The sequence below is a fragment of the Pholcus phalangioides genome, unplaced genomic scaffold (assembly GCF_987345545.1).
Source record: "Pholcus phalangioides strain wild (caught in Gottingen) unplaced genomic scaffold, Ppha-v1.0 ptg000004l_1, whole genome shotgun sequence".
Classification (NCBI taxonomy): Eukaryota; Metazoa; Arthropoda; class Arachnida; order Araneae; family Pholcidae; genus Pholcus; species Pholcus phalangioides.
The window spans coordinates 5,986,239-6,012,275 of record NW_028301597.1 but is presented as its reverse complement, the minus strand read 5'-3'; the positions used below and the strand labels follow the sequence as shown (position 1 = coordinate 6,012,275).

The window sequence follows — 26,037 nt, the reverse complement described above, 5'->3', positions numbered from 1 at the left end:
TCAAGATAGATCCAAACCGATCAGTTGGTTTGATTGTCCCTCAACTGCCACCGCAGATCACAGTACTCAATATGAATCTGATCTCTTCCAGCAGCTCACAACACTTTTGAACAGATCAAATACGAACCACTGTACACTATCCGATTGCCAATGACCTGGTCGAATGATTTCATTGCACCCTAAAAGGTACCATCATTGCTCACGACAACACCAAATGGTCAGAATCACTTCCTATAGTCGTCCTGGGTCTACAATTCACTTTGAAGGATGATCACAGGAAGCTAACTGTGCCGAATTGGTGTATGGAACTACTCTTCGATTTCCATCCGATCTGCTTTCTGATGAGATGTCCAAATCTATGCCAGACACTGCCTATGCATCAAAGCTGTCTTCAACTCATGAGAAATTTGTCACCTATTTCTCCATCTCATATGAATACTTTTAAAATTTACCTTCATCCTTTATTAAAATCTCATTCTCATGTGTTCCTACATATAGGCAAAGTTTGGCCTGCATTTGAATGCATTGTTTGTTTTTTTTCCAAGACGTTCCACTAATCTGGTGTACCCTGGTCTGATATGTAGCAGATTGCAGAGAGTCTATTGTATTTCTTTATGTTTTTGTGCATCCTTTTATATATAGATGGCACCCCCCCAGTTCTTGTAGTATGTATCCTTTTTGTATGCATTTCTGCTGTGTCGGTCGAGTGGTGAGATTGACAGACTTGCATCACATGGACATACATGGGTTCGAACCCCACCGACACCATAGTGTTGGTAGGCTGAAGTTGGCTTTCCATGGTTTCCAACTTCGAGCCATGAATATGAGTTAATTTGCTTATTAAAAAGTCCTGCCACAGGAAGCAACAGTACAAATATCCAATCATTGCACTTCACTCACAGTTTTAAATATAGATGGCAGCACTGAAAATTCACACACAAACACTATATATGCACTCAGACTGTTAGGCACACACACTTCTAACGCAACTTAATCAGTAGTAAATTGGCCCATGAGATGATAGATTGGAATTGTGCTCTGTTTGAAAGAAAGTACCCTGGAAAGCAATAGCATTATATAATGTTACTATAAATATGTACATTGAAGAGCCAAAAAAACTGGTACACCTGCCTAATATCGTGTAGGGCCCCTGCGAGCCTGCAAAAGTGCAGCAACACGATGTGGCATGGACTCGACTAATGTCTGAAGTAGTGCTGGAGGTAATTGACACCATGAATCCTGCAAGGCTGTCCATAAATCCGTAGGAGTAAGAGGGGGTGGAGATCTCTTCTGAACAGCATGTTGCAAGGCATCCCAGATATGTTCAATAATGTTCATGTCTGGGGATTTAGGTGGCCAGCAGAAGTGTCTAAAGTCAGAAGAGTGTTTCTGGAGCCACTTTGTAGTAATTCTGGACGTGTGGGGTGTCGCATTGTCCTGCTGAAATTGTCCAAGTCCGTCGGAATGCACAATGGACATGAATGGGTGCAGGTGATCAGACAGGATGCTTACGTACCTGTCACCTGTCAGAGTCATCCCATATCACGCCAACTGCACATGCCCCATACCATCACAGAGCTTCCACCAGCTTGAACAGTCCCCTGTTGACATGTAGGGTCCATGGATTCATGAGGTTGTCTCCATATCCGTACACGTCCATCAGCTCGAAGCAATTGGAACCGAGACTCGTCAGACCAGGCAAGGTGTTTCCAGTCCTCAACAGTCCAATGTCGGTGTTGTTGGGCCCAGGCGAGGCATAAAGCTTTGTGTCGTGCAGTCATCATGGGTACACGAGTGGGCCTTCGGCTCCGAAAGCCCATATCGATGATGTTTCGTTGAATGGTTCGCACGCTGACACTTGTTGATGGCCCGGAATTGAAATCTGCAGCAATTTGCGGAAGGGTTGCACGTCTGTCACGTTTAATGATTCTCGTTGGTCCCGTTCTTGCATGATCTTTTTCCGGCCGCAGCGATGTCATAGATTTAATTTTTTACCGGATTCCCGATATTCATGGTACACTCGTGAAATGGTCGTACGTGAAAATGCAAATTTCATCGCTACCTCGGAGATGCTATGTCCCATCTCTCGTGCGCCGACTATAACACCACGTTCAAACTCATTTAATTCTTGATAACCTGCCATTGTAACAGCAGTAACCGATCTAACAACTATGCCAGACACTTGTTGTGTTACATAGGCATTACCGACCGCAGCGCCGTACTCTGATTGGTTCCATATCTCTTTATTTGCATACACATGCCTGTACCAGTTTTTTTGGCTCTTCAGTTTATAATAGGAAATGTGTTTGTTGCTATGATTCAAAAGATCACTATAAACAAGCTATATCATTACAAGGTATATGAGGCACGCTTTAGAAACATAATGGGTAATAAATATTTTCTTCAATGAAAAAAGTTCAACCAGATAGTTGGAACTAATACTGGCATGATTTGAGATGAGACTCTCGCAGTACGTCTGCTGCGTGTTCATGTGAGTATTCTACAAGCAGATCATATCAGCTATTAGGTAAGCTTTACTTTGCTGCTGTAAATATACCTGTATTTTTGGAAATAAATTCATTCTAAATCTTTTTGAATAGCCTATGTATATTGGAGTATGACATGTTATAGCTTCATACTCATTTGTTTGCTCAGCTGAGATATGTATTGGATTGTTGGAAATGAAATTGCCATTATATGATTCGGGTTTCAAGCTGCAGAAAAAAACAAGCGCTGAGATTTATGGAAATTTTTATATTAGGTTGCGATATATTTACAAGTTTGTATTGGAAAATTCTGCATCTGCTGCAGTAAAATACAACTATTAAAGGATTTGGTGGAGAAACAACTAATGGGAGTTCCACTCGCCATTGGTTTACAAAATTTTGTTCAAGAGATTTTTTTGAGGCTACAAAACAAATCCAGGCCAATACATGATGAATTGTGCCCCAAGAAACCAGCACTTTAAATAGACATGGAGTCCTATTGCATCGAAATAACACTTGATCACATAACGTATTAAGCAGGTATACTTCTTTTTTCAATCATCCCTAAAATCGGCTATTTCACTTATAAGTGTGAAGTATAAAGTATATTTTACTATTATATCATAATTTGTACCTGTTCAACCAGCATCATTGAAAATTTCTGGTGAGGAATGCAGTTCTTGTCATTGCATATGTCTTCAAAGTCTTTATTTACAATGTGCACATGAATCCTTAGTAGAATATTTTCCTGAAAAAAAATAAACATATACACACAGTCCTAATTAAGTAGTTTAATAATTATATATAATTTAAAATTATACTAAACATGAATAATATTGATATATTGTTGAGAGAGTCAGAATTGCTTTTTAACACTAATTCATGAAGTTACAGCAATTGTTACAAGTGATTACATTCAAACCTCCCAAAAACAGCCACTAACAAGACCAGACTAATGTGCCCATTATTAGGAGGTTGGCATTGTTAAGAAGTTCAGTATTACTGAAACATAGATTTAAATTTTTTATTGCACGTAACATTATAACAACCCATATAATTAATTAGAAGAAGTTGTTTTGTAGCATATGACATTTTTTCCAAAGTTGAGCTCTTCTAATGTGTGCTTTCCCTACCACAGGCCCTCCACACATCCCTCAAAGTGGATTTTGTGTTCGAGATTACCTTCTAGTTAGCATGTGAAAGATTACCTTGATGAATTTTACCAAGATTACCTTGTAGTTGTTTCATGAACTACTGATAAAGAATTAAGACACTAAGATTAAATTTCATGTGTATGTAAAATTGATGCGCAGTAGTTCTATTGTGAAGAAAAGCTAAATAATCTAGCAGTTGCTCTGATTAGTCTGAATTAAAAATTACTAGTATAAACCAAACTGTACCAGTATATTTCAACACAATAAGTGAAGTAATAAGAGCTCTAAAAAGGTAAAAATTTCAATTTTTTCTTTTGGAATCTATAAATTTCATTAATATTGAAATTTTAATTCATATTTTAATAAATGTTATGTTACTTTAAATTTATATGATTTTCACATTGAAACTGACGGCACTTCGCTTAAGTCATCATAATTTTTCGATAACATGAGCTAACAACTTATCAAGGTTTTACTGTATTCTCAAAATCAACATTGTAGGACGAAATTAAGAAAGCACAGAGAGTTCCTTGCTTCAGAAGCAGCAGTAAGAAAGTTAGTAGGCTGTTATACAATACTCTACCAAAGAAGCATGAACATCTCAAAAAAATGCACCGTTCAAATCAAGACAATGGATCCAGTTCTGCATTTGTAGAGACTGGGCTAGCAAAATACACTCAAATACAGAGGAAGATCACATTTTTAGATGTGGTTTTTGTAATTAATATGAGAAAAATAACAACTTGAGCTTTTCTGTAATTGAAAGTATAAAACTTAAAATAAATAATTTAAAAAATAAAAAATGTTAAAAACTTAAATTGGTCATAAAATGAAGAGGATCTTGTTTTTCTTACAGTAAAACATACTACTTGAAAGACATATTTAAATTTTTCATTTTTTTATTAACTTTTTGATAAATAAATTTTTTTACATGTATTTCAGTAAGTCCTTTGTCAGAAAAAAAAACAAACAATAATTAAAGAAAAAATTTTTAACAAAAAAAAAAAATCACTTATATTCATTCAGTTGGTATTCATAATAGTATCCATTGAAGCTGTATGACAAAGTTTTATGTGATTTTATTTTCATGCTTCAGAATAACATGCACTCAAACATCTGGTACCCGAGTTTGTCCCACTTACCCCTATATCACCATATGGGGTTTTTTATTCTTTCATCCACACAAATTTTTACTCTAGATTTTCAGAAAATATTTGATGTTAGACCTCGGAAAATTTATTTTCAAGCTGAAACATTGCAAATCTGTATTGTTAAACTTCTTTCGCACAATTCCCACTATTGCTTCTGTAGTTGAGGTTCTTGTTATTGCCAAAAAATTTTAGGATGATATACTTGAAACTGATCTACAATTAATTTTTGTATTACATTCGTCATTACTCCAAAATTTGCCTTTTTCTCAAAAATTTGTAGCTGATATTTTATTTCAAGAAGAAAACCTTTCAAAATAAGCAACTAGTATTGGTGAGAAAATGTTACTAAAGGACTTGTTTGAGTTTCACACTTTTTAGATAGAATATATCAGTGGTTTCCAAACTTTACAAATCACAGCACTTTTTAGGTGAGAAGTTCATAGCAGAGCACTAATGTTGACAGGGATGCCAAAATTCATAATAGATTTGCATGTAATTAACATTTAGTTTCAATATGACCATACTACATCCCAATTTCAACAAAAATGTCTCGTTTTTGGAAAAAATGAAAGTAATTTCATTAAATACCGTATCTCTTCCCTTCCCCCCACCCGCCCGTTTCAGCTAGCATGCTGCCAATTACGAGGAACACCTGATTTTTTTTAATGTTGGGGTCTGGTCCATTCCCAGCATGCCAAGGAAAGTGAGGTTTAATAATACAAATACAAATACAACGCCACAACAGGCAAAATGCCCAACGAGGTGGCTGATAAAAAGATGCCCATAAAAATATGGTTGTCATAGATTTCAAAAATACAGCAACCCAATTAAAAATGCAATTAACACAAATTACAAACAATATATACACATGATAAAATATCATACAATGCCCATAAAGAATACTTATGGTTGTCTTATTCTAAGAATGGATAGCTTCTCGATTTACCCCAACATGTTTATCGTATTTCTTTTTAAACGTGTCAATTGTGTTACAATTTACTACCTCCGGGGGTAAGCTATTCCATTTATTAACAACCCTATTGGAGAAAAATTCCCTGCGACACCATAACCTTGCATTGTCCCTCACCAATCGATACTGGTGTCCCCTTGTAAAAGCAGTCGATTGGCGGTGTACTAAAAGTTCATGGTCCATCCTATCCATCCCATTGAAAATTTTGAACACTTCGATCATATCTCCTCGACACCTGCGTTCATCCAATGTAAACATATTCAAAAAATGAAGTCTTTCTTCATAACTCAAGCCCTGTGTGCCAATAAGGACACACGTAGCTCTCCTCTGCACCCCTTCAACCAAGTCTATGTCCCTCTGTAGGTATGGTCTCCAAAACCTTAGAGCATACTCCAGTCCAGGACGAACTAAGCCTCGAAAAAGCGGAAGAATGACTTTAGGAGAACGCGAAGAGACCTTTTTGAAAATGAGACCAAGCATTCTATTCGATTTTTTGACAACCGCTGAACAATGTTCAGAAAACTTAAGTCGCTCGTCAATGAGAATTCCCAAATCGGTGACTCTAGTTGCATCCGGGATAGTGACACCATTCAACTCGTAAGAGAACCGTGGGTTGTTCGAACCAAAATGAGCGACCATGCACTTATCTACGCTAAACGTCATGCTCCATTCATTTGCCCATGCTGCAATCTTGTTTAAGTTGGTCTGGAGCAACTCCCTATCGCTTTCATTTCCGATTACCCCCATTAGCTTCACATCATCTGCGAATTTGCTAGTAATTCCATCGATACCCTGATCGAGTTTGTCGATAAAAAGTGAAAAAAGTATGGGGCCAAGGACACTTCCCTGAGGAACTCCACTTGTGATGTCTGTCCAACCAGAGAATTCCCCGTTCACCATAACTCGTTGCGACCTATCTCTTAACCACGATTCTATCCAATTCAGCAAGTTGCCCCCTATTCCAATCTCGTGTAAACGCTTCAAGAGTTTGCCATGTTGGACCCGATCGAATGCCTTCTGGAAATCAAGGTAAACAACGTCTACATTTTTGCTCTTACCCAAAGCCTTAGTCACGTAATCATAGAAGCAAAGGAGGTTAGTTACACATGACTTCCCCTTCCTGAACCCATGCTGATTATCCGACAATACATTATTCTCGTCTATCCACTTCACAAACTGCCTTTTGATGATAATTTCCAAAATTTTCGAGAGGGAGCTCGTCAAACTCACTGGACGATAATTAGACACCACTTCTCTACTACCCTTCTTAAATATCGGAACAACGTTAGCCAGTTTCCAATCTCTCGGGACGATACCCTCAGCAACACTACTCCTGTATATCTGTGCGACTGGCCCCAACAATTCATTAGCACCTTCCCTGAGAACCCTGGGATAGATATCATCTGGTCCTGGTGCTTTGCTTGCACATACATTTCTTAGAAGATTTAGGACCTCCACGTCTTCCACTTGAATATCGTTGAGCGTTTTATTACCCCATGCAACACCCGTATATCGAATATCATTATCTCCATTAAAAACCGACGCGAAAAAGTCATTGAAAGCACTACACATGCCTGCATTGCTCTCTACTTTTGAGCCTCCTATCGAGAGGGGGCCAACTGTCCCCTTACATCCATTATTGACGTATCGAAAAAATGATTTTGGGTCAGAGCCAATGTTATCTGCCAACCTAGATTCAACTTGCTTTTTACTATCCCTTATCGCTTTCTTCAACAGTCTTCTTTTATCAGTAAACAATGATAGGTCACCTCGTCCACTTTTATACTCTCTGAATGCTCTTTTCTTTTCAAGATAAAGGTTCCGCACGCTATCCGTGAACCATAGAGGGTGTGATGTACAAACACGCTTTTTTCGAACAAAGGGTATGACGTCGTGCAAAACAGAGGACAGCTTCGTACTAAATTCTTCCCATTGACTTACCACCCCTACTGATTCCAACCGGTCTTTGAAAACTTCCGCTAACCTTCTTCTCAAAACATCAAAGTTGGTTCTCCGAAAACAAGGAACCAGTCTTTTGTTATCAACTTTACCCGAGGAAAAGTTACAGTGAAATCTGACGATACGATGATCACTGGAAGAAAACTCTTCCCCCACCGAAACATGTTCAACTAGATCCTCAGAACTAGTAAGAACTAAATCCAAAATAGCAGTACCCCTAGTGGCTTCTGATACATGCTGATACAAAAAATTTTCGAGCACCAACTTAAGAAAGTCTCTTTCATACTGATTTCCAGATGAAAGGTTCTCCCAATCAATACCCGGGTAATTGAAATCCCCTAGTATGAGAACCCTCTTTCGCTTACACATGTAGGAAATTCCATCATGCATTTTGGCGATATAGTTTTGATCCCTATTCGGTGGATTGTAACAAACCCCAACAATAAGCTTATGACGTCTTTTGTTCTCAAGTTCAACCCATATGGTTTCAATATCACTTCTCTGCACGTTACACTCTATAGCCTTCAAACAGGATTTCACGTATATCAACACTCCACCCCCTTTCCTATCAGATCTATTTCTCAAAAAAGTATCGTATCCGGAGATGTGTAAGAAAGATTCATCCCCATCGTTTGCCCAAGATTCTGTAATGGCTATAAGATCCAAGTCCTCCACAACTATCATAGTTTCTAAAAAATCTTTCTTGTTACCCAAGCTCCTGGCATTTATTAACACACATTTTAATTTGCCCGGTGGTTTGTTGTCAATCGAGAAGCCATCCAAGTCAGAGGTGGGTAATTCCCCGTCAGTACTGTTGTGATTATCATTAACTAACCCGCATTCCCGACTACGTGGTCTGGGAGTAAAAAACCTGACCTAAGACTATCGTAAACCTCCCAGACCCCTCTCTTATTTAGATGGATCCCATCCGAACGAAGCCACCTATCGGTAAATGCGGGAAGCTCCAAGAACGTGACCCCAAGTGAGGAGCAAATGTCCTTCAGGCCTATATTGAATTGGTGGATCCTACTCCTATATCCCCTACTACCCCTTGGCAGCACTGGAATCACTGCCACATCTGAACCCCCTTCCCTAGCGGATAATAGTAAATCCCGGTATTCTGACAGAGACTCACTAATATTCGCTCCTACCTGATTTGTTCCCACCCACAGAATCACCCGCAAGGGCAACTTTCGGCGATGAAAAACGTCTCGAACGTTGCCAATCTTCCCCCCAGGAAGACAACAGCGCTCGAAACCCCGAAAATCCCTACACACTCGGTTCCCAAGTTCCCTAACCATAGAATCGCCGATGATTAAACCCCTATCACTATCCCCCTCTACCTCGTCCACGACCACCCATTCGCCCTCTAAAATGTCGTTGTTCGTGGAGATTGCTTCTTCATCAACAGGTGGCTCGACGACCAGAGGGTCCGTTATAACCGGGCCCTCTAGCACCCTAACTTTTTCCCGTAAAGCTTCGACCTCGAGTTCCAGCCTTTTTCTATCCAAGCACCCTTTACAATTGAAACTATCAGCTACTATACCCCTAGACCAGGGAAACCTCCCGTCGCAAGCTCTACACAACACTAGTCGAGGTCGAGGCATACTAACACTATTGCTAAAGCTAGATAATAATAATAATACTTAACAATACGAAAATGAGAAACGTTAACTGGAAATTAAAATAATGTAAAATACATTACAATGCAAAATATACGTAAGAGACTATACGAAAAAATTACGTAAAGTAGAATGCTCAGCACTAAATCACGAAGAATAAAATAAATATGTATATAAAGAATACAACACCCTCTAAAAAAAGTATTAAGCTACGAAGTACAATTTATACTTATTAGAATTAGCTAACTATCTCAAAACACTAACACTACAACAATAGGCCCAAATGGAAGGAAAACAACGTTATTGAGAGTACCCGGGAAAAAGTATACACTGTTTGCTAACACTAACGTCCAAAAACCTACGAACTTATATCAAAGAAGCGACCGAACCTGGCGAAAAAACAACGAAAATGAAATGCGAACGAGAAAAATAAATATAAGTCGATCGAAAATACACAACGAAAATTTAAAAAAAAAATGAGAGCAATATAAAAAAAAACACTTATCTCACAATCCAACGTGCGCTAAAAAAAAAGAAAATCACCGCAGAATATGACCCAACAAAAAACAACACGCTAAGTAAAACTCACGAGAACGAAGAAAAACGAGGATCGAAAACGAAAAAATAAGGATCACAATATGCATTCAGCCAATTTAATTAATTTTTAAAATGAAGATATTTAAGAATTTCTTTCAGAATCTATGATTTAAATTTCCCGGCATGCTGGTCGTCCTTGATGTTTCCTGGCATGCCTGCTAATAACCATGGTTCATACAAGTAAAAAGTTCATGAACGTAAAAAAATTCAAGGAGTACTCAAGCACTTTTCCAGGCAGAAAGACATTCATATCATGGTCGATAAAAATCATGATTTTTTCGAAAAATGAAATACTGTAATTACAGTAATTTAGAGACAATAGTAAGCTCTAAAGGTGTTGCTTAAAAAACCATTGTAGTTTAGTATAAAAAATCACATTTTAGCAGAAATCATTTTATGTTTGAAATATTACTGAAATTTGCTTTCGATAGAAAAAAATCAGAAAGCATTGAGTCATATGTGTAGGGTGACCATATGACCCATTTTTCCTGGGACATTTCTAATTTTCATGTGATTTTGGCCATCCCCAACTTTTCCATAAAAATGTCCCATTATATTTCAGGTATTTTTTCGACAAAGTTTATTTAAATTTTTATTCCTTAATGAAATTATTAAAATTATTTTCCCAACCCAATAAATTATACTATGTTAATTTTTTGATGACTTTAATATGAATATTCATCTCACACCCCTATTTGCCATGTTAATGTTATTTTCCATAGAATTCTTTAAAATCTACTGCTTCAATTCAACGGTGCTTCATTTTCTGCCTTTGATGATTTTTTGGCAATTTTAGGTATAATTAGCAATTTTGCTTACCTTTTGGCATCATTTTTGGTGACAATTAGCAATTTTTTCATATTTTTATTGAGGAAACATGATCATCCTACATATATGCAACTGACACTCATTAATTCAATAGTTGAAAATATTTTGAAGCAACATCTCAAGCATCATGTTTTGCTGCCAGATTTCACGCAATATCTTATAATATATTCACAGATAACTCAGGTATGCATGACCATATGTCCTGTATTGTCTCATAGCTCAATGTTTTTGCTCTTCTAATTTTCGTCCAGTTGAACATGGTTTAGGGAACTTCAGTTGAGGGGAAACAAAAATTGATGGAAGAAATTCACTCAATTTTTTTCCAAGCACTTATGAGCACTTGCAAATTATTACTTTTTTTTCTTCAAGGACTGCGATGATTTTTCAAGGACTTTTAAAGATGGAAATGAATTTTTTTTCAAAAACTTTCAAGGATTTTCAAGGACTGTACAAACCTTGATATAACATAATTTTTTATTTAGTCAAATTGCTGGTCTCCTGAACTGATAACTCATTTTTCTTGCACAATTTTTTTTTATCCTAGGAATGATAGATAATTTTACCTGGTTTTTTTTTTCCAAGAGGTACTTCATAACTGAGGGTTTCCGCAACTCTTAGTAGAAGGACGTGGACAAGTTGACAGAGCTTCTGTGGTGATCTAGAGACCAACAGTAGGGCCATTCACCTAGTGCTGCCCAAGGTTAATATGAAACTAGTGGGATGGGTCAGAGAAAAGATTGTTTTTCTCACACACCATTGTCCATCCCCTACCTATCTTGAGCATTTAAAAAGACAAGCCTTGACAAATGTTTATGCAGGGCAGTGGGCAGCACCTACTTCATTATGCAACTGCTTGCCTGCACACAAGCCAATTTCATGTGATGAAACCAAGGGTAGAATTAAATGAAGAATGGTACTGCAGGATCACTGATCATCCAAGACTCTGGGGGATCTCACACAATTTCTTGAGGAAAACCTAGAGCATAATAAACGACTTCCAGAACAGATCGAGTGAGGTAGCAACTGGTACCCTCCCACCTTCCCCTATAAATGTTGCCAGAGCATGGAGATGCAGAAGATATCACTTACAAGGATGACAACTCGAACTTTCTCCCACAGCCACTGGTACCACACAAGGGCATGGAATAGAGAGTGAGGGAGTTACTTAACATGTATGTTCTTGAATTTATGCATGGGCATTTTCACATTTCTGCATCTGTAGCCTCTGTAGGTCATATTTTTTTATGACTCCCATGCATGTCGTTCCCTGTACCACTTTGTTTTTGTTTTTCCATACGTCTCCACTATGTTTTGATGGATAATTTTCTGTGCCCTTGGCACCTTCTGCATTTGTTATATACCACCTCATTATTGCATATCATATTTTTTATTTGCACTGTTTCTTCTTTGAGAATTTCTATATCCCCCCCCCCACACACACACAAACACATTTGTTATACACACTGTTCCCTGTACTGCTTTGCTCTTCCATACTTCTGCCCTGTGTTTCGATATTTGATTTTCTGTGGCCCCATGCATTTGTTTTGCACCGTCCACTGTACAGCTCTGTTTTTCCGTACGTATTTGCACCTCAAAGTTGGAGAACTGCCAAAACTGCACCAATGTCAGCTGACCACCACTGTGTTGTAAATGGGTTTCCAACCTGGATCCTCATCAGGATTCAAGCCGCTGTTCACCATTACGTCGAATCGTGACAAAATATTTCACTTGGCGAATAAATAAAAAATCAAATTTGCCAAATCGCAAGTGTCCAATCTGCCTCTTGATGGTCAACGTGGCCATTTGACGTATGTGCAAAAATCTGGAAGTGAAATTTTTGTAGGCCAATCGCAAACAATCTTAGTGATTTTTGGTACGGTTCCAAAGGAGGGGGGGAGTTGACACAGGTGATCAACCTCATCTGGAAATGCAACTAGTTAACTGCACCCTGAGATCTTACATGCAAAAAGCAGCCTATTGTTTGAACCCTTTACTTGATGGCAGTCCTTCCTTCAATATCATGAACCTCATTAAAATACCATGGCGGAACAGAACAGATATAAGAAATACAAATAACCATATATCTGTTTCTCTTTATGGTCCCAGCAGGCAGCAATTTAATTTTAAAAATGCTTTTGATTGTAGGCAGCAAAAACATTTTGGTGAATTCCTGAGAATTGAAATATTTTTTGTATTGTAATTAAAATTTTTTATTAAACAATTTCTCTTTGTAAAATTTTTATTTTATTTTTTCATCTTGATCTTGATATAAGTTGTTTTGGAATCTGCATTTTATGACGCATGAATTTAGCTACGATTTTCTCTCATTTGGCTACAACTTTTTCCATCTGATTAGGCAAATTGCTACAATTGATGAAAAGTCAAAGGAAGCCCTGATCCTCATGATAAGAGTCCACCACGATGCCAACACATTTCAATTATTAATTAGTTTCTAGAACTCAGCTTTTCACGTGCGACTGAAGCAAGTGTATAGTGAGAGTATAAAAGGATTGGGAAAACCACAGAGTTGTTATCAAGGCCAGATATCTAAATCAGGTTACCACCCAGCTGAATGAGGAATACAGTGGCAGTAGGAGTCTGTATATGGACCATGCAATATACACTTTACCATGTGGAATTCATGGAGCCACAAACTGATAAAGTTATCTTTGCTGAAAGCAAGTCATCACACTGAATGTTTTACTGAGCCAGAGTATAATGCTCTTATGCTTACAATGAGAATTTCTAGGAGCTATTTCTAGGAAAACACAGTGAACAGACTATTTGCAATTAGGAGGAGATAGCATGGAATGACTTGTCTCATTTCCAACTATACTCGACTGCTGCATGGCTGAAAATATTATGGAGCCATCCAGAGGCGTGCTCAGCGGACTCTAGTCTCTCCCCTAAGCCGACCAAAAATTTAGAAAAAAAAAGTTAAAAAAAAGAAAAAAATTTAATATTTCAGTGAAAAAATTTAAAGATAGAAAGAAAATACTCGTACTATATACTATATTAACTAATTTCTGTCACTTTAAATACTTTTTGAAGGGTGGTAACTCAAAATTTCTTGGGAAGAAAATTTTTGTCCCCCCCCAAGCCTTTTGTGCTCCCTCCAAAAAAGGCCAATCCTGCATATTCCCCTGAAGCCATTATGAAACTATGATCTGGCATACCTAATTGAAATTGTACATGTTCATTGTGATTCAACGATGACATGATGCAGAACCGTCTTAACACATGGGATCAACCCGGGAAGAAATAACTATGGAAAGTTTCATCTGCTGGTTGAATAAATTCAGTTTAGTTCAAAAACGAAACCTCAGATGTTTGCTCCAATACATTTAATCATATCAACAGCATTTGCTTTCTTTGATTCAAAAAGAAGATAGCTCCCAGGTTTTACCTAGTTGTAATGTAAATTTTTGAAAGTACTTGATTATTGATAAAAAAAATTATTTATTTATTCTCCAGTCTCTTCGCAGAGCACTGTCAAGGTGGAAAAGTCATGCCACACTTTTCCCCCTCTTTTGACATATGACATAGTATTTTTGTGATCGAGAGTTATTCATATCATATTTTTGTGTCAAATAGTAGATATGTGTCATGTGTTTTGTGTTGTAAGAAAATTAGTTTGTTGTCCTTTTTCAGTTGGGAAAACGAGTAGGTTGCACACCTATTTTTTGTACACACGGTATGTGTTTTCGAAATTTTTGATTTTCCACACGATCATGTCGTAGACTTTGACCGATTTTTCTAAATTAATCCCCTGGAAATTTTGCTCCTTGGTGTCAACAGTGAACCGATTTTGAGGCATCTTCGTTGGAAAAATTAAGAGTGTAAAAATTTAAATTTGTTCCAGGATAGTGAAGCAGGAGATGGCCATTTTTCGAACTTTCGTTTCCGATCTCGAAGGTGACGTGGAGAGAATATTTTTTCTGTTTGTTTGTTTATTTTTGCGGAGGGAAACACACAAAATTACCGCTTTTCGTGTTTGAAACTTTTTGCAACGTCATCAGAATTTTTCTGGAGGATGAGACATACATGCTGATCTATTTTGTGGAATCATTAAGTAATTCATTAATAATTTCGTTTTTTTTGAGATGGAAACTTACACACGTGCCGTTGATATTTGTTATTGTTGAATTTGGATAATAATTCTGTTTGGAAAATATTTAGATAATTCGAGAAAGTGTATTCTATGTGTCATCTTGAATTTAAAATCATGTGTTAATTAATTTTTTTAATTTTCTTTGTCATATGACGAAATTCTTCCTGTATCATTAATTATGCGTCGAAGTATGTCATGTGACCTATCATTGGAACGCGGAATTAATTTCCCATCTAATGGTAAAATTTAATTTGTATTTTTTTAATGATGTGTGTGCATAATTAAGCGTTTTCCTTTTTGTATAACATTTAGATTGTCCTTGGGATCAGAAGAGTCTCCCCGTAGGAAGAAAGTTTCGTTCAGGGCGTTATTTTGTCCGGATTTTAGACATGCCCTTTCACCTTAATTGGTCAAAATTGATGTCATAAAAATTTACGCCACGAATCAAAGTGTGCGCATTTTCGAAGCCACGCCCACTTTTCATTTTACTTATACCCTCGAAACGTCGGTGGGTTGGTCATTTTCTTTGGTCAGTTTTGGTTAGTCGTTGGTCAGTCTTGGTGCAGTCTTCCGTGTTTTCTCTCGTCGAGAAAAACGCGGTAAATTTGATGTTAGTAATGTGAAATCGTTCTCGCGAGATGTTGCTTTCGCTACCGCAGTAGTATCTCCATTTTGTTGCCGAGGCAATCCTGAAGCCTGTCACCATGTCCAGAGCAGAGCCTGAGAAGGATCCGGAGAGTTTTGTCCTATCTTGGATAGGCCGCCTGTTTCCCGATGCCCCTAGAACTTGATTCGAGATCCAAGAACTGTGGCAGGAACACTGACCCCTGGGTGGCAGAACGTCGAGTCACTCGGAATTTGTGAGTATGTGAGGTATTTCCTCTTTGTTCTCTCTCTCATTCACCTGTTATTTTGAGTTCATGGCGATGATCTGGAAATTTGTAAAGTTTTTGTTAATATCATGATTTCTTTGAGGTTAGATCAAACTCCCACTCCGTTGAATATTTCAGTTAAGTAGAAATTTATTTAATGTGTCTTAATTCTAATGATCGCTATGACAATGCACATTTTTGGGATTATTCTGTTTGTTCGCTGTTTAAAGTAAAGATTTGTTAAATGTTGATGTTGGAAAAGCATTTTATTTCTGAGCAAATTCAAAAGTCTCTTATTGCAATGTCAGTTCTGAAGTATTTTAAATGATGCTGCTGTATTGTTAAAATATCTCATCGAGGAAGAAAAGTAATTAAAATTTAATTATCTTAACTATTTATAAATGCGTATGTGTGACTTGTAGTAATTTGGTTCTTTTTACTTGTTTTCATGTGGTAAATATTAAGATGGAACACTAGCACTCCCCGTTGATAAGGGTTATTTTGTGGTCAAGGTAACCACGCTCTGTATGCCCTATTCGAATCACTGGCCAAAGTGTTGAACGATATTCATATAAGGGGAAAAATGGTCATAGGTCTCATAAATAAAATTGTTATGGTAAAATATATCTTTTGGGGAGAACACCATAACATATTGGTGCCGTGTTCTCTATAGCAATTGCAACATAACAGCACCAAGAAATATTTGGTGAAGCAATAAGTGCTTCCTGGAGCACAGTTTGGGAATCCTGGGAATATATGAATAATTTCCATGGTGATAGGTCATGAATAGTAGTGGAATATACATGCATAATAAGTTTAGTAAGTAAATCTATCTCTACAATATGCAAAATAATTCTCTTGGGAAAAAAAATTGTCTGATTTTTTTAATTTAACTTTTATTACCAAGTAAATTCTAATTCTTCAGAGGTAGTCCCACAGCAATTTCTCATTGCAAAATTTAAATCTGGTAACAAGTCAAATAAATTGCTTAGCGTAAATCTTTGTGCTTCATTGTTAATTTCAGAACTGCTGTACAATTTACTAGTGTCACTGCTGTGCTCAACTCAATTTTAGAAAATGTTGAATGACAAAAATCATTGAATTTCTGATTTGGGAGATACTAGTATATCCCTGTTTTTTCTGTTGCCATTTTGTTTAGATGTTAATTTTAAAGCTATAGTAATAGAAATTATGCTGTTATACATTTCACTATTATGTTACTAACTAAGTTAGCATGTCAGCAAACATTACGAAAAATCTGTACTTGATAGATTTAGGCAATAGCTATTTCAACTTTAATTATGTGAGGTTTACGATAAATCACTTGATACTCTGCAAACTCCAGAATCATGTGCAATGTTTTATAATAAGAATGAAGTATAATGATACATCAAAATAAATAATGAAACTAAAACTACAGGCACAGTTAATAATTTCTTGAAATCAAATTTACTCACAAAACATTCTGCTGCATCATCCATAAAACCAAGCTGGAATCGTCTTTGATCGCAAAATGATTTCGCTAAAGCATGTCTCAATGCATCAGGAGGCAAAGCTGATTCTTGGCTGTATTGAAATTGCGTGAATAGCTCCTGAAAATTGATTTAATGAAGTTTTGTAATGAATGAAAATATTACTATACTAAAGCATTTGACAAAATAAAGAAATTTGATGATCTATCCACAAAATTATCATATATTATGCCTGACAGAAGCGAATGCCTTATTGCATTTGCATCAAGATCACTTACAGCTGATAAAAAAAATTAGCTCAACAGAGCAGCTATAGCTGTCTGGTGGGCTTGTGGAAAGTTTTATGATTACATCTTGTGTCAAAAATTCCCATTAGTGGTGCACAATAAACCACAGATGACTCTTTTGTACCCAGGGAAAAAAAAAACTCCCAGCATTATCAGCTACAAAAGTGTATATTATACACATTTCCTCTCCAGCTTTTTCAGTAATTCATGGGCTCCTATTTGATTTGGGTCCCACCTGTTGAGATGCCATTGATTGCAGAAAGAATTGCACATCCATGGGACAAAGCCCATGAGGTGCTGTCCCACCCACAAGCCTAAATCTATTTAGAATATTGGGAGGGTTCAAACCCAGTATTTCTGTAGGTATTATGGAGATGGTGGCAAATATATACAGGGTGTGGCAGAAAGGTTACACTGATTTGGTAGAGGGGTTGTTCTGCCTGTAGTGGGAATAAGGCAGTGGGCATGGTCACTTTGGATGCATAAGATCATGTCATTTTCAAACATTGCTATTTTTATCACACTTCGTTGATGGCAACTGCTGAAGCTAAACGATTTTCAATGTTGAAAAATTCAAGTAGACTCACTGTACAAATCGTTCATTAATGTTGCGTTGATAAAGCATTATTATTTTTATATGGCATAGATGTACAAATAACGTAAAAAATAATTTGACTACCAAAATAACAAGAATAGTAGATTACCTGTATATAGAACCATAGGTGCTAACTTGTATTGGACCCCTGGGCCCAGGACACCATCCTCCCCACCTCTAATATTTGCCACACTTTTCATAATACTTATAGAAATATTGGATTTAAGCGTCACAATATTTTGCAATATATTTACGCCTATTTCTGGATCTCAGGGACAACCCCCGCAACTAAAGTCTGTAGCAACAGGGTCCATCCCAAGATGGCGCTGTCATCATCATTTCTCCCCAACAAGGTTCATGGGATCTGCTCGTTGCATTCTTTCTTGCAGACTTCATGTTTATACTATTATTTAATAGATATATTTTAATATCTTTAAATGTGGGTGAAGTGTTGCCATTAATCGCCACACTTCCCCTTTAGATTAAAAATGATCATCAGTGTATATATGTTGTTTAAATTTTGGAGTTCCCAAAATGATGAGGCCCTTGGCAAATGCTGCACTTGTCCATAAGAAAATTGGGCCTTTCCTTATCATAATAAAATGCAAATGATTTCAGCACACCCTAGAATTTTCTGTGATAAGCTAGCTGCCACTGATAAATATCTTTTGGTTTGAGTCCAATTGCTGTTCCAGTGCATAAAATATGAAGAAACATGAATTCGTGTAAAATGATATTATCAATTGCAAAATGTACTGTTGCCCTACCAATAAAATAAGTAATAGTTGTACAAACCTTAAGTGCACAGAAAATGCATGACTCGGCCATGCAGGCATGGCTTGAGAGTTCTCGAAATGTCTGCCGGAAGATATCCAAGTGCCATAAAACCTATGAAAGACAATAATAATAATACATTATTATTTAGTAATAAATTATAATTAATGTATTAATTCATTTTATTGAATCAGTATCATGAATTATAGGTCGTTACTTCACTGCCTTACTATCAATATGACACAACTACAGCTCTATTTTCAAAAATTTCAAAATTTCACTGACTTTTTCAACTTCATCAAAAGGGATATGTTGGTGGAAAAATTAAAAATTTTGAGTCATATCATTAAATTTTGAAAATTACACCTACCTACCACTACTTTACTGCACACTAACTTTGATCATATATTGCCATATGCCAATTTCCAACCAGTGGAGTTGGGTAGGAAATGAAGCCGCTATCTAGTGGTTGCTCCAAGCTTAGTGGGTAAAGAACTTGTTTCTGATGTTCTTTGCCCGGATTCAAATTCATGGTCCTTGACATAGTGGAAGACAAGCATCTTACCACTGTGCCACCCCACCTACCTACCAAGAAGTCATTTTAATGCAATTGGAAATTAAAAATCTTTTTCAAAATTTGCCTTTGAGGTGTGAATTATCTGTCACTTTCCTACTAAGATTATATTTGTTTTGAAATGTATTTCATGCGTCATGTCAATTTTTCAGGACTTTGATCAACAAAAATGTGACAACATGTAGAAGTCTTTCTAATAACTGCCCTTTACTAAACCTCTTCACCCATTTCTGAATTTTTGCCATGTTGACTCGTTTATAAATTCATGCAATATTTTAAATTTCCCCCACTTTCATTTTTCCCTCTAAATTTCTACCACCCATGCCTTTCTGCTTCTGATGTCCAGTTTGGTTCATCTTTTTGGAACATTACTGTATAATGTTTCATACAGGGCAACACAAAACAATATCCTTTTTTTTCCTCAAGCTTGACTAATGTTTGATACAAAAGATACTAGGTATGTTTAAACAAATGTTCAAAGGATTTTTTTAACCAAAATAATAAAAATTCATGATTCATAAATATTTATTTTAATATCAGTGCATTTAAACCTTAAATTGTGTTATTTGTTTATGAATTTTAAATCTATCATTTTTAAAGTTTACCTGAATGGCACTGTTTAAGAAGCAGTTGTTCTGACCAGGCATGTTCAGTAGGCCCTTGGTATTTGTGCACGATGTCAAATTATTGTTCTTTGTTGATGCTAACAGGCCAACCGTGGGATCACAATGATTGAAGGCTTGCTGGTTGGATTCTAGATTTGATGGCCCTGGAATAGGGACCATCATCATGGTATACAGTCAAATTGCAGCACACTAATCAAACATGTGATTCTCGTTGAGAACCACTGGATCACATCCACATGCCATTTTCTCTTTTTCTTCTAAAAAAAAGAATAGGAGAAATGAATTAAATAAAATAAGACAATGGTAATTAAAAACTTTGATTGCAACAGTTTGTTTTCTGGAATTTGGCTCTGAGGCATAAGGGAAGATGGACTTGAAGGTCTGAGGGTTTCAAAATAATGATGTCAATATATATATATATACACATATATATTAGGTCACCTGCACATGTTTTTGATGTGAAGGAGCCACCCTCTTATGGCCCTAATAGGCCAAAACAAGTAGCTAAATTTCATATCATTTAGCTATTTGTTTTGGTTTGATTAAATTGGTCCTTCCGCCAATGAAACCAAAATCTAATGACCCTCCATATCTTCGCCCATGCTCTAAGGCAGTGTTTCCTAAAGTGGGCAATATCACCCACTGGGGACAATGGAATGCTCCAGGGGGGCAGGTGGTAGAAGCTATAGGGGTTTAGTATAAAATCCTATGGGTTTGCTTGAGTTGGAGGTGATGAAAACAAAATATTTGTGAAGGGGGCGATGGAACAAAAGTTTGGGAAACTATGCTCTAAGGTGAAAATGCAATCAGATGCTGCATTCACACCTGCGGAAGACATAATACAGTCAATTCTGAATAAGTCAAAGTTTTCTCTCCACTTCAGAATCAGCAATATTATTTTGGTATTAAAATTTTTACTCATATCAAAGTTTTGGTACAAGATGAATTTTTTAAAAAACGCATTTATTCTCTCAATGGAGAATTAAAGGTGTGTGATACATAATTCAAAAAACTTCTCTCCCTGCCTTTCTACTTCAGTTTTTTGATAAACACTGACCAAACTAATAACAACAAACTTAGTCATTCGTACTTGCAAATAATTTTTTGCACATATCCTTATTTCGAAATTGCCATTTTGCTTTTGCCTATTTGTGTGTGAATTCAGTGTTCAAATGTTAGTACAAATTTTGATTGTACATAGATTTAAAATATTTCAACACAAAAGTTGGAAGCTTTGGATTTGGAAGAAAAAGAACAAATTAAAGATAAAATAGAAAAATCCATTCAAGTTATTGTTATTTCGACCTATCAGAAATTATGATTTCAGGGAAGTAAAAAAAAAATTTTTTTTTAATAACTGGGTCATTTTTATGATATTACATTAGTAAAAAATGTTAAACTACTGAACAAGAAAAAAATCAGCAAAGATGAATTATTCTGATGCTAATTATATTGAATGAGAATATTAAAAAAACATACACAAACATATGTATTATCAGTTAAGAATACAATATTCGTATAAATCAAAATTATTCTCCCCAACAATTTTAATAATTTTTGAATTGCACCTACAATGGAGGGGCAAAGGCTCAGTTGCAATGAACAAAGAAAAAGGTAAAGATTGCCGAGTAGAAATGCAGTGATACCTCAGCTTATACATTTTTCCTTTGTACAAACACAAAGGTCCCAACAGGCAAATTGCCAACAAGGTGGCTGAAAAAGAAGCCCATAATTTTTTTAATTATGGGCCGATAAACTTTCAAACTGAGCATAACTCAAGTCTATTGCTACGGGCAATTTACTACTTAGTGAGTTGTGCCGGAAGTGTAAGTGTGTGTACCTAACAGTCTGAGTATGTATCTAGGGTTGTGTGATTTTTCAGTGCTGCCATCTATATTTCAGAAGTGAAGTGTAATGACTGAATGAATGAACGCCAGAACTTTGCAACTGGACTTATCCCGTTGCCAAGATCTCTTCCAGCCCAGCTTCATGACAGAGTCTGGAACAGAAGTGTAATGACCGAAGTTGGGAACCTTTGACCTTTGAAGACCGGATACACCCCGCTTCCCATCTCAGAGAGATATCGAAGCGTTCCCGAAGGATGGGTGTATCCGGAAAGTTTTATTAAAAACAACGTAACATGACCACCTCAGACGAAGGCAGCAAAATAAAATAATTTACATAAAAATTGATCGCCAACTTCTGAAGTCATATAACAAATAAATAAAATCTAAACAATCAACGCCAATGGGCAATCAAAATTATAAACGGGATTATAAGATGCTGGTGTATAGCCGTCCATCCCATAAGAATCCAGTAATCGTCAATTGATCGAATGATTGCCGATAATCTTGGTATATAAAATTTCGAATCACTGTGAATTAGCCGCAGATCATCATCGTCTAAGCCGCCAGTCGTTTCCCGAATCGTCACCGGGTGAACTGAGATCAGCACAATTCACTATATAGCCGAGTAAATAACACTTAATTCGTCCTTGCCATCGAGGACTTGATTCGTCTCCTTGCAGGTGAACTTGCTTCTGTTTTTCATTTCTCGGTTACTTTTGTTGACGCCGACGTGGTCGAAGATCATATTTCCTCTTAAGATCAATCGCTGGGGCTCTTGCCGGTTTGAACTCGTCATCGCTCCCACCGCTCAGACGCGCACTTCCAGTCTTCTTAGTATGTATGCGATGTAAGTTGCTATCGAGGAACAATATAATCCACCGCACCCGAGCAAGGCCCATAGGGCTCTTCAAAACTCTTTTTTTGAAACACAGTCGACCGTTTTCGGGAATAGCACCAAAATGAAATTTTTTTGTATATGGGCAAGATGTCAGGTAATGCCATAAAGATCCAATCTCACCACAAGCACACATGGCGTTGTCCGACTTCTTGAAACGTTCAAGATACGTCGGTAATGGGCCGTGCTCAGTTATCATGATCACTTTCTCTCTAGACCAAATGGAACTATTCCAACGGACGTGTTTCTGTATCTTATAGGCATCTTTATGTGCATTCTTGTCCCATAGCTGTTGCCACTTTTGTAACAGGTCACTTTTTAGCACGTGTTTGATGTGACTGCGTGGTAGCAAGAGTTGTTCTTCCGTTGGGAGATTAAGAGCATCTTTGGCCAATCTGTCCGCAATTTCATTCCCAGCTATTCCTGCATGGCCTTTGACCCATTTGATACTGATAGACGGATGGTCGTATAAATGCTTGCGTATTCGCCGAGTATTTTCATGTGGAGTGCGCTGATCACGAATCGCATTAATACTAGACGCGCTGTCAGTATATATCGTCGTCTGCTGATTTTGCTTAATCGCCCATTCTACTGCAGCTAGTATGGCCAGAACCTCCGCCTAAAAGATACTGTTCCCTTGACGCAACCGTCGACTCCAAGCCTCTTCAACAGATCCTTCTGCATTCATAACTACGTATGCACAGGCCGTGGATGTCTCTGTTTTTGAGCCGTCCGTGAATATACTAATAGCTTCATCCGATGAGCATTGTTCCGTACCAGGCAGCGGAACTTGATTCTGGAACAAGTCCACACTGGGATGATGAAGCCAACTCCTATTGTTCCCTGCGTAGGCATCAGGTGTTATAAGAATTCCGTCCATCCAGACCTCCTTACCCAAATGCAGGATTGTAGATCGACGAGCGTCATATTCAACATATAGGCTGAGCGGAGGGTTTCCCGTAGCAGTATACAGAACATCATTGGCCGTAGTTCTGTATGCACCAGTTACATACAATAAGAACGGGCGTTGGGCAACATCTAGTAATTTACGGAGTCTCTGTGTCGGGTTTTGATACCAGATAGCGCTTGCGTATGAAATTTGCCGTTGTACAACCGATCTGTACAAAATGTTCCTAAATTTTTGGCGTATACCCCACTTTGGACCTGCTATGCGTCTCAATTTTTGCATGGTGTCTTGAGCCTTATCAATTTGTTTCGCCACATGCGTCGTGAATTTGAACTGATGGTCAATATGCACTCCAAGATATTTCATGCATTTAGATATTTGCAGTCGAACACCATTGATTCTTATGCAGGGACGTTTTTTCTTGGGGTGTGGCCATAGTAATTTAGTTTTAGTCACCTCCATGCTGAGACGATTATCTTCTAGCCATTTTGACAGTTCGTCAAACGCGGCATCCGCAGTGCTGCCAATGTCGTTGGGAGTTCTCGCCGAGATCACAAACACCAGATCATCGGCGAAAGCTTGGACATAGACATCCGGTCCCCAATTCTTTTTCAGCAGTGAGTCAAGCACGATAGACCATAGTAGCGGACCGCTGCATGAGCCTTGAGGACAGCCCATGGCCTGATGCTTTTCCGCGTCTCCTCCATCAGTTGGCATCACAACCGTTCGATCTTTTAGCATGTTCTCCACTATACAAATGAGATTGTAAGGAATTGGTAATTTTCGTACAGTATTGATTATTATCTCATGGCGGACCGAATCAAAAGCACCGCGAATGTCTATGGATACTATGGCCGTTACTTGACCTCGTCGATGTCTAGTCGTGATCTCTTCCATCAGTGATGCTATTGCTTTTTCTGCCGAGCCACCTGTACGAAATCCGAACTGTCTTGGGCTAAGCCAGTCTGCCTTCTCTAGATAGTAGGTGATCCGTTGCACCACCAATTTTTCTAGGACTTTACCCATTGTAGAGAGTAAACAGATGGGGCGATACGACTGCAGCACCCCTGGATCCCTATCTTTCTTCAGGAAAAGCAAGACCTTACCACGTTTGAAACACTTTGGGAACACCGACAACTTGACTAAACTATTGAAGATATCTGAGATAACATGACCATGGGCTGCGACTAGGGTTTTCAAAAGAGGAATATTTATGTTATCAATACCCGGAGCTCGTTTATTGTTCAGTCTTCTGACTATTTGATTGATCTCCGTATGAGTGAATGGTGGGTCCGTCATAATCATAGATGGCGTGTATGGAGTCAAATTTATAGTATCCGGGAGGTTCGGAAAAATCTCCTCCAATTGTGCTTGGGCCGCTTCCAGCATCGTGGCACCAGTATGTGGACCGTTGGACATCATTACCTGTGGTGGTAGACGCTTCGTTTTGAACATAGATTTGTATGCTTGTCCAAATGGGCGGCTTTCCTCTGTGCAAAAGGCAATCCAACTAGTCGTTTTTGCCTTGTTTACGGCCTTAATATGCCCTGCTCTGAATTTTCTAAACTCCATCCTCGCCTGTACTCTATCATCACCCTTGGCCTTAATGAAACGGCGCTCTAGTTTACGAAGTTGCCTGCGTGAAGCTGCTAACTCATCAGTCCACCATTTCAAAGAAGCGGTAAGACGCGGTTGTGCATAGCCCAACACCTGGATACATCGTTCTTTCAGCCACTGCATTGAGGCGTCAAAGCATGCATTAACCTGATCCTCGTCCAAAACCATATGAAGTTGTTCTTGGAGGTCCATGAAGATCTGCTCTGTAGCAGGCCTGATCTTTGCTAATCGTCTTGCGGTAGTTCTATACTTCGTAGGTTTTTGATATCTAGGCGTAATATTGAGTTGTAGATGGATATATTTGTGCGCACTATACGAATCTTCCGTACCTACTGACCAATCGGAACGCCTGTAAATATTTTCTGACGTTGTAAAAGTAAGATCTGGCCATCCTTTTGCGTCATAAAATTCGTAGGTAGGTCTTGTCCGTCTAGAATTAAACAGAAACAAGTTCCTGCTGGTGAGAAATTCCTGCATCGCGCGCCCTCTTGGATCCGTCTCTCGATAGCCCCACCACGAAGAATGACAATTTGCGTCCGCACAGAAGATAATGTCGATACCTGGTGCTGACTCGCAAAGATCATCCATCTCCTCTATGGCTTCGTCTACTTCTTCGTACGGAGAAATGTATACACTAGCAATTATAAGTTCACGTCCCGGCAGACTTATCTGAACAGCTACCAGGTGGCGGCC

General features: G+C 37.8%; 1 protein-coding gene across 1 annotated transcript in view; it reads right to left on the bottom strand.

Annotated features, from left to right (window-relative positions):
- LOC149086495 (uncharacterized) overlaps nucleotides 1–26,037 on the bottom strand; it is a 115,737-nt gene that overhangs the window by 65,099 nt on the left and 24,601 nt on the right. Inside the window, exons 2-5 of the mRNA XM_089255943.1 lie at nucleotides 20,058–20,335; nucleotides 18,900–18,992; nucleotides 17,208–17,342; nucleotides 3,121–3,234 (exon numbers count right to left, since the gene is read on the bottom strand). Coding sequence (XP_089112069.1) covers nucleotides 3,121–3,234; nucleotides 17,208–17,342; nucleotides 18,900–18,992; nucleotides 20,058–20,243 — 528 coding nt within the window. The 5' untranslated portion in view covers nucleotides 20,244–20,335. The remainder of the gene's footprint in view (nucleotides 1–3,120; nucleotides 3,235–17,207; nucleotides 17,343–18,899; nucleotides 18,993–20,057; nucleotides 20,336–26,037) is intronic.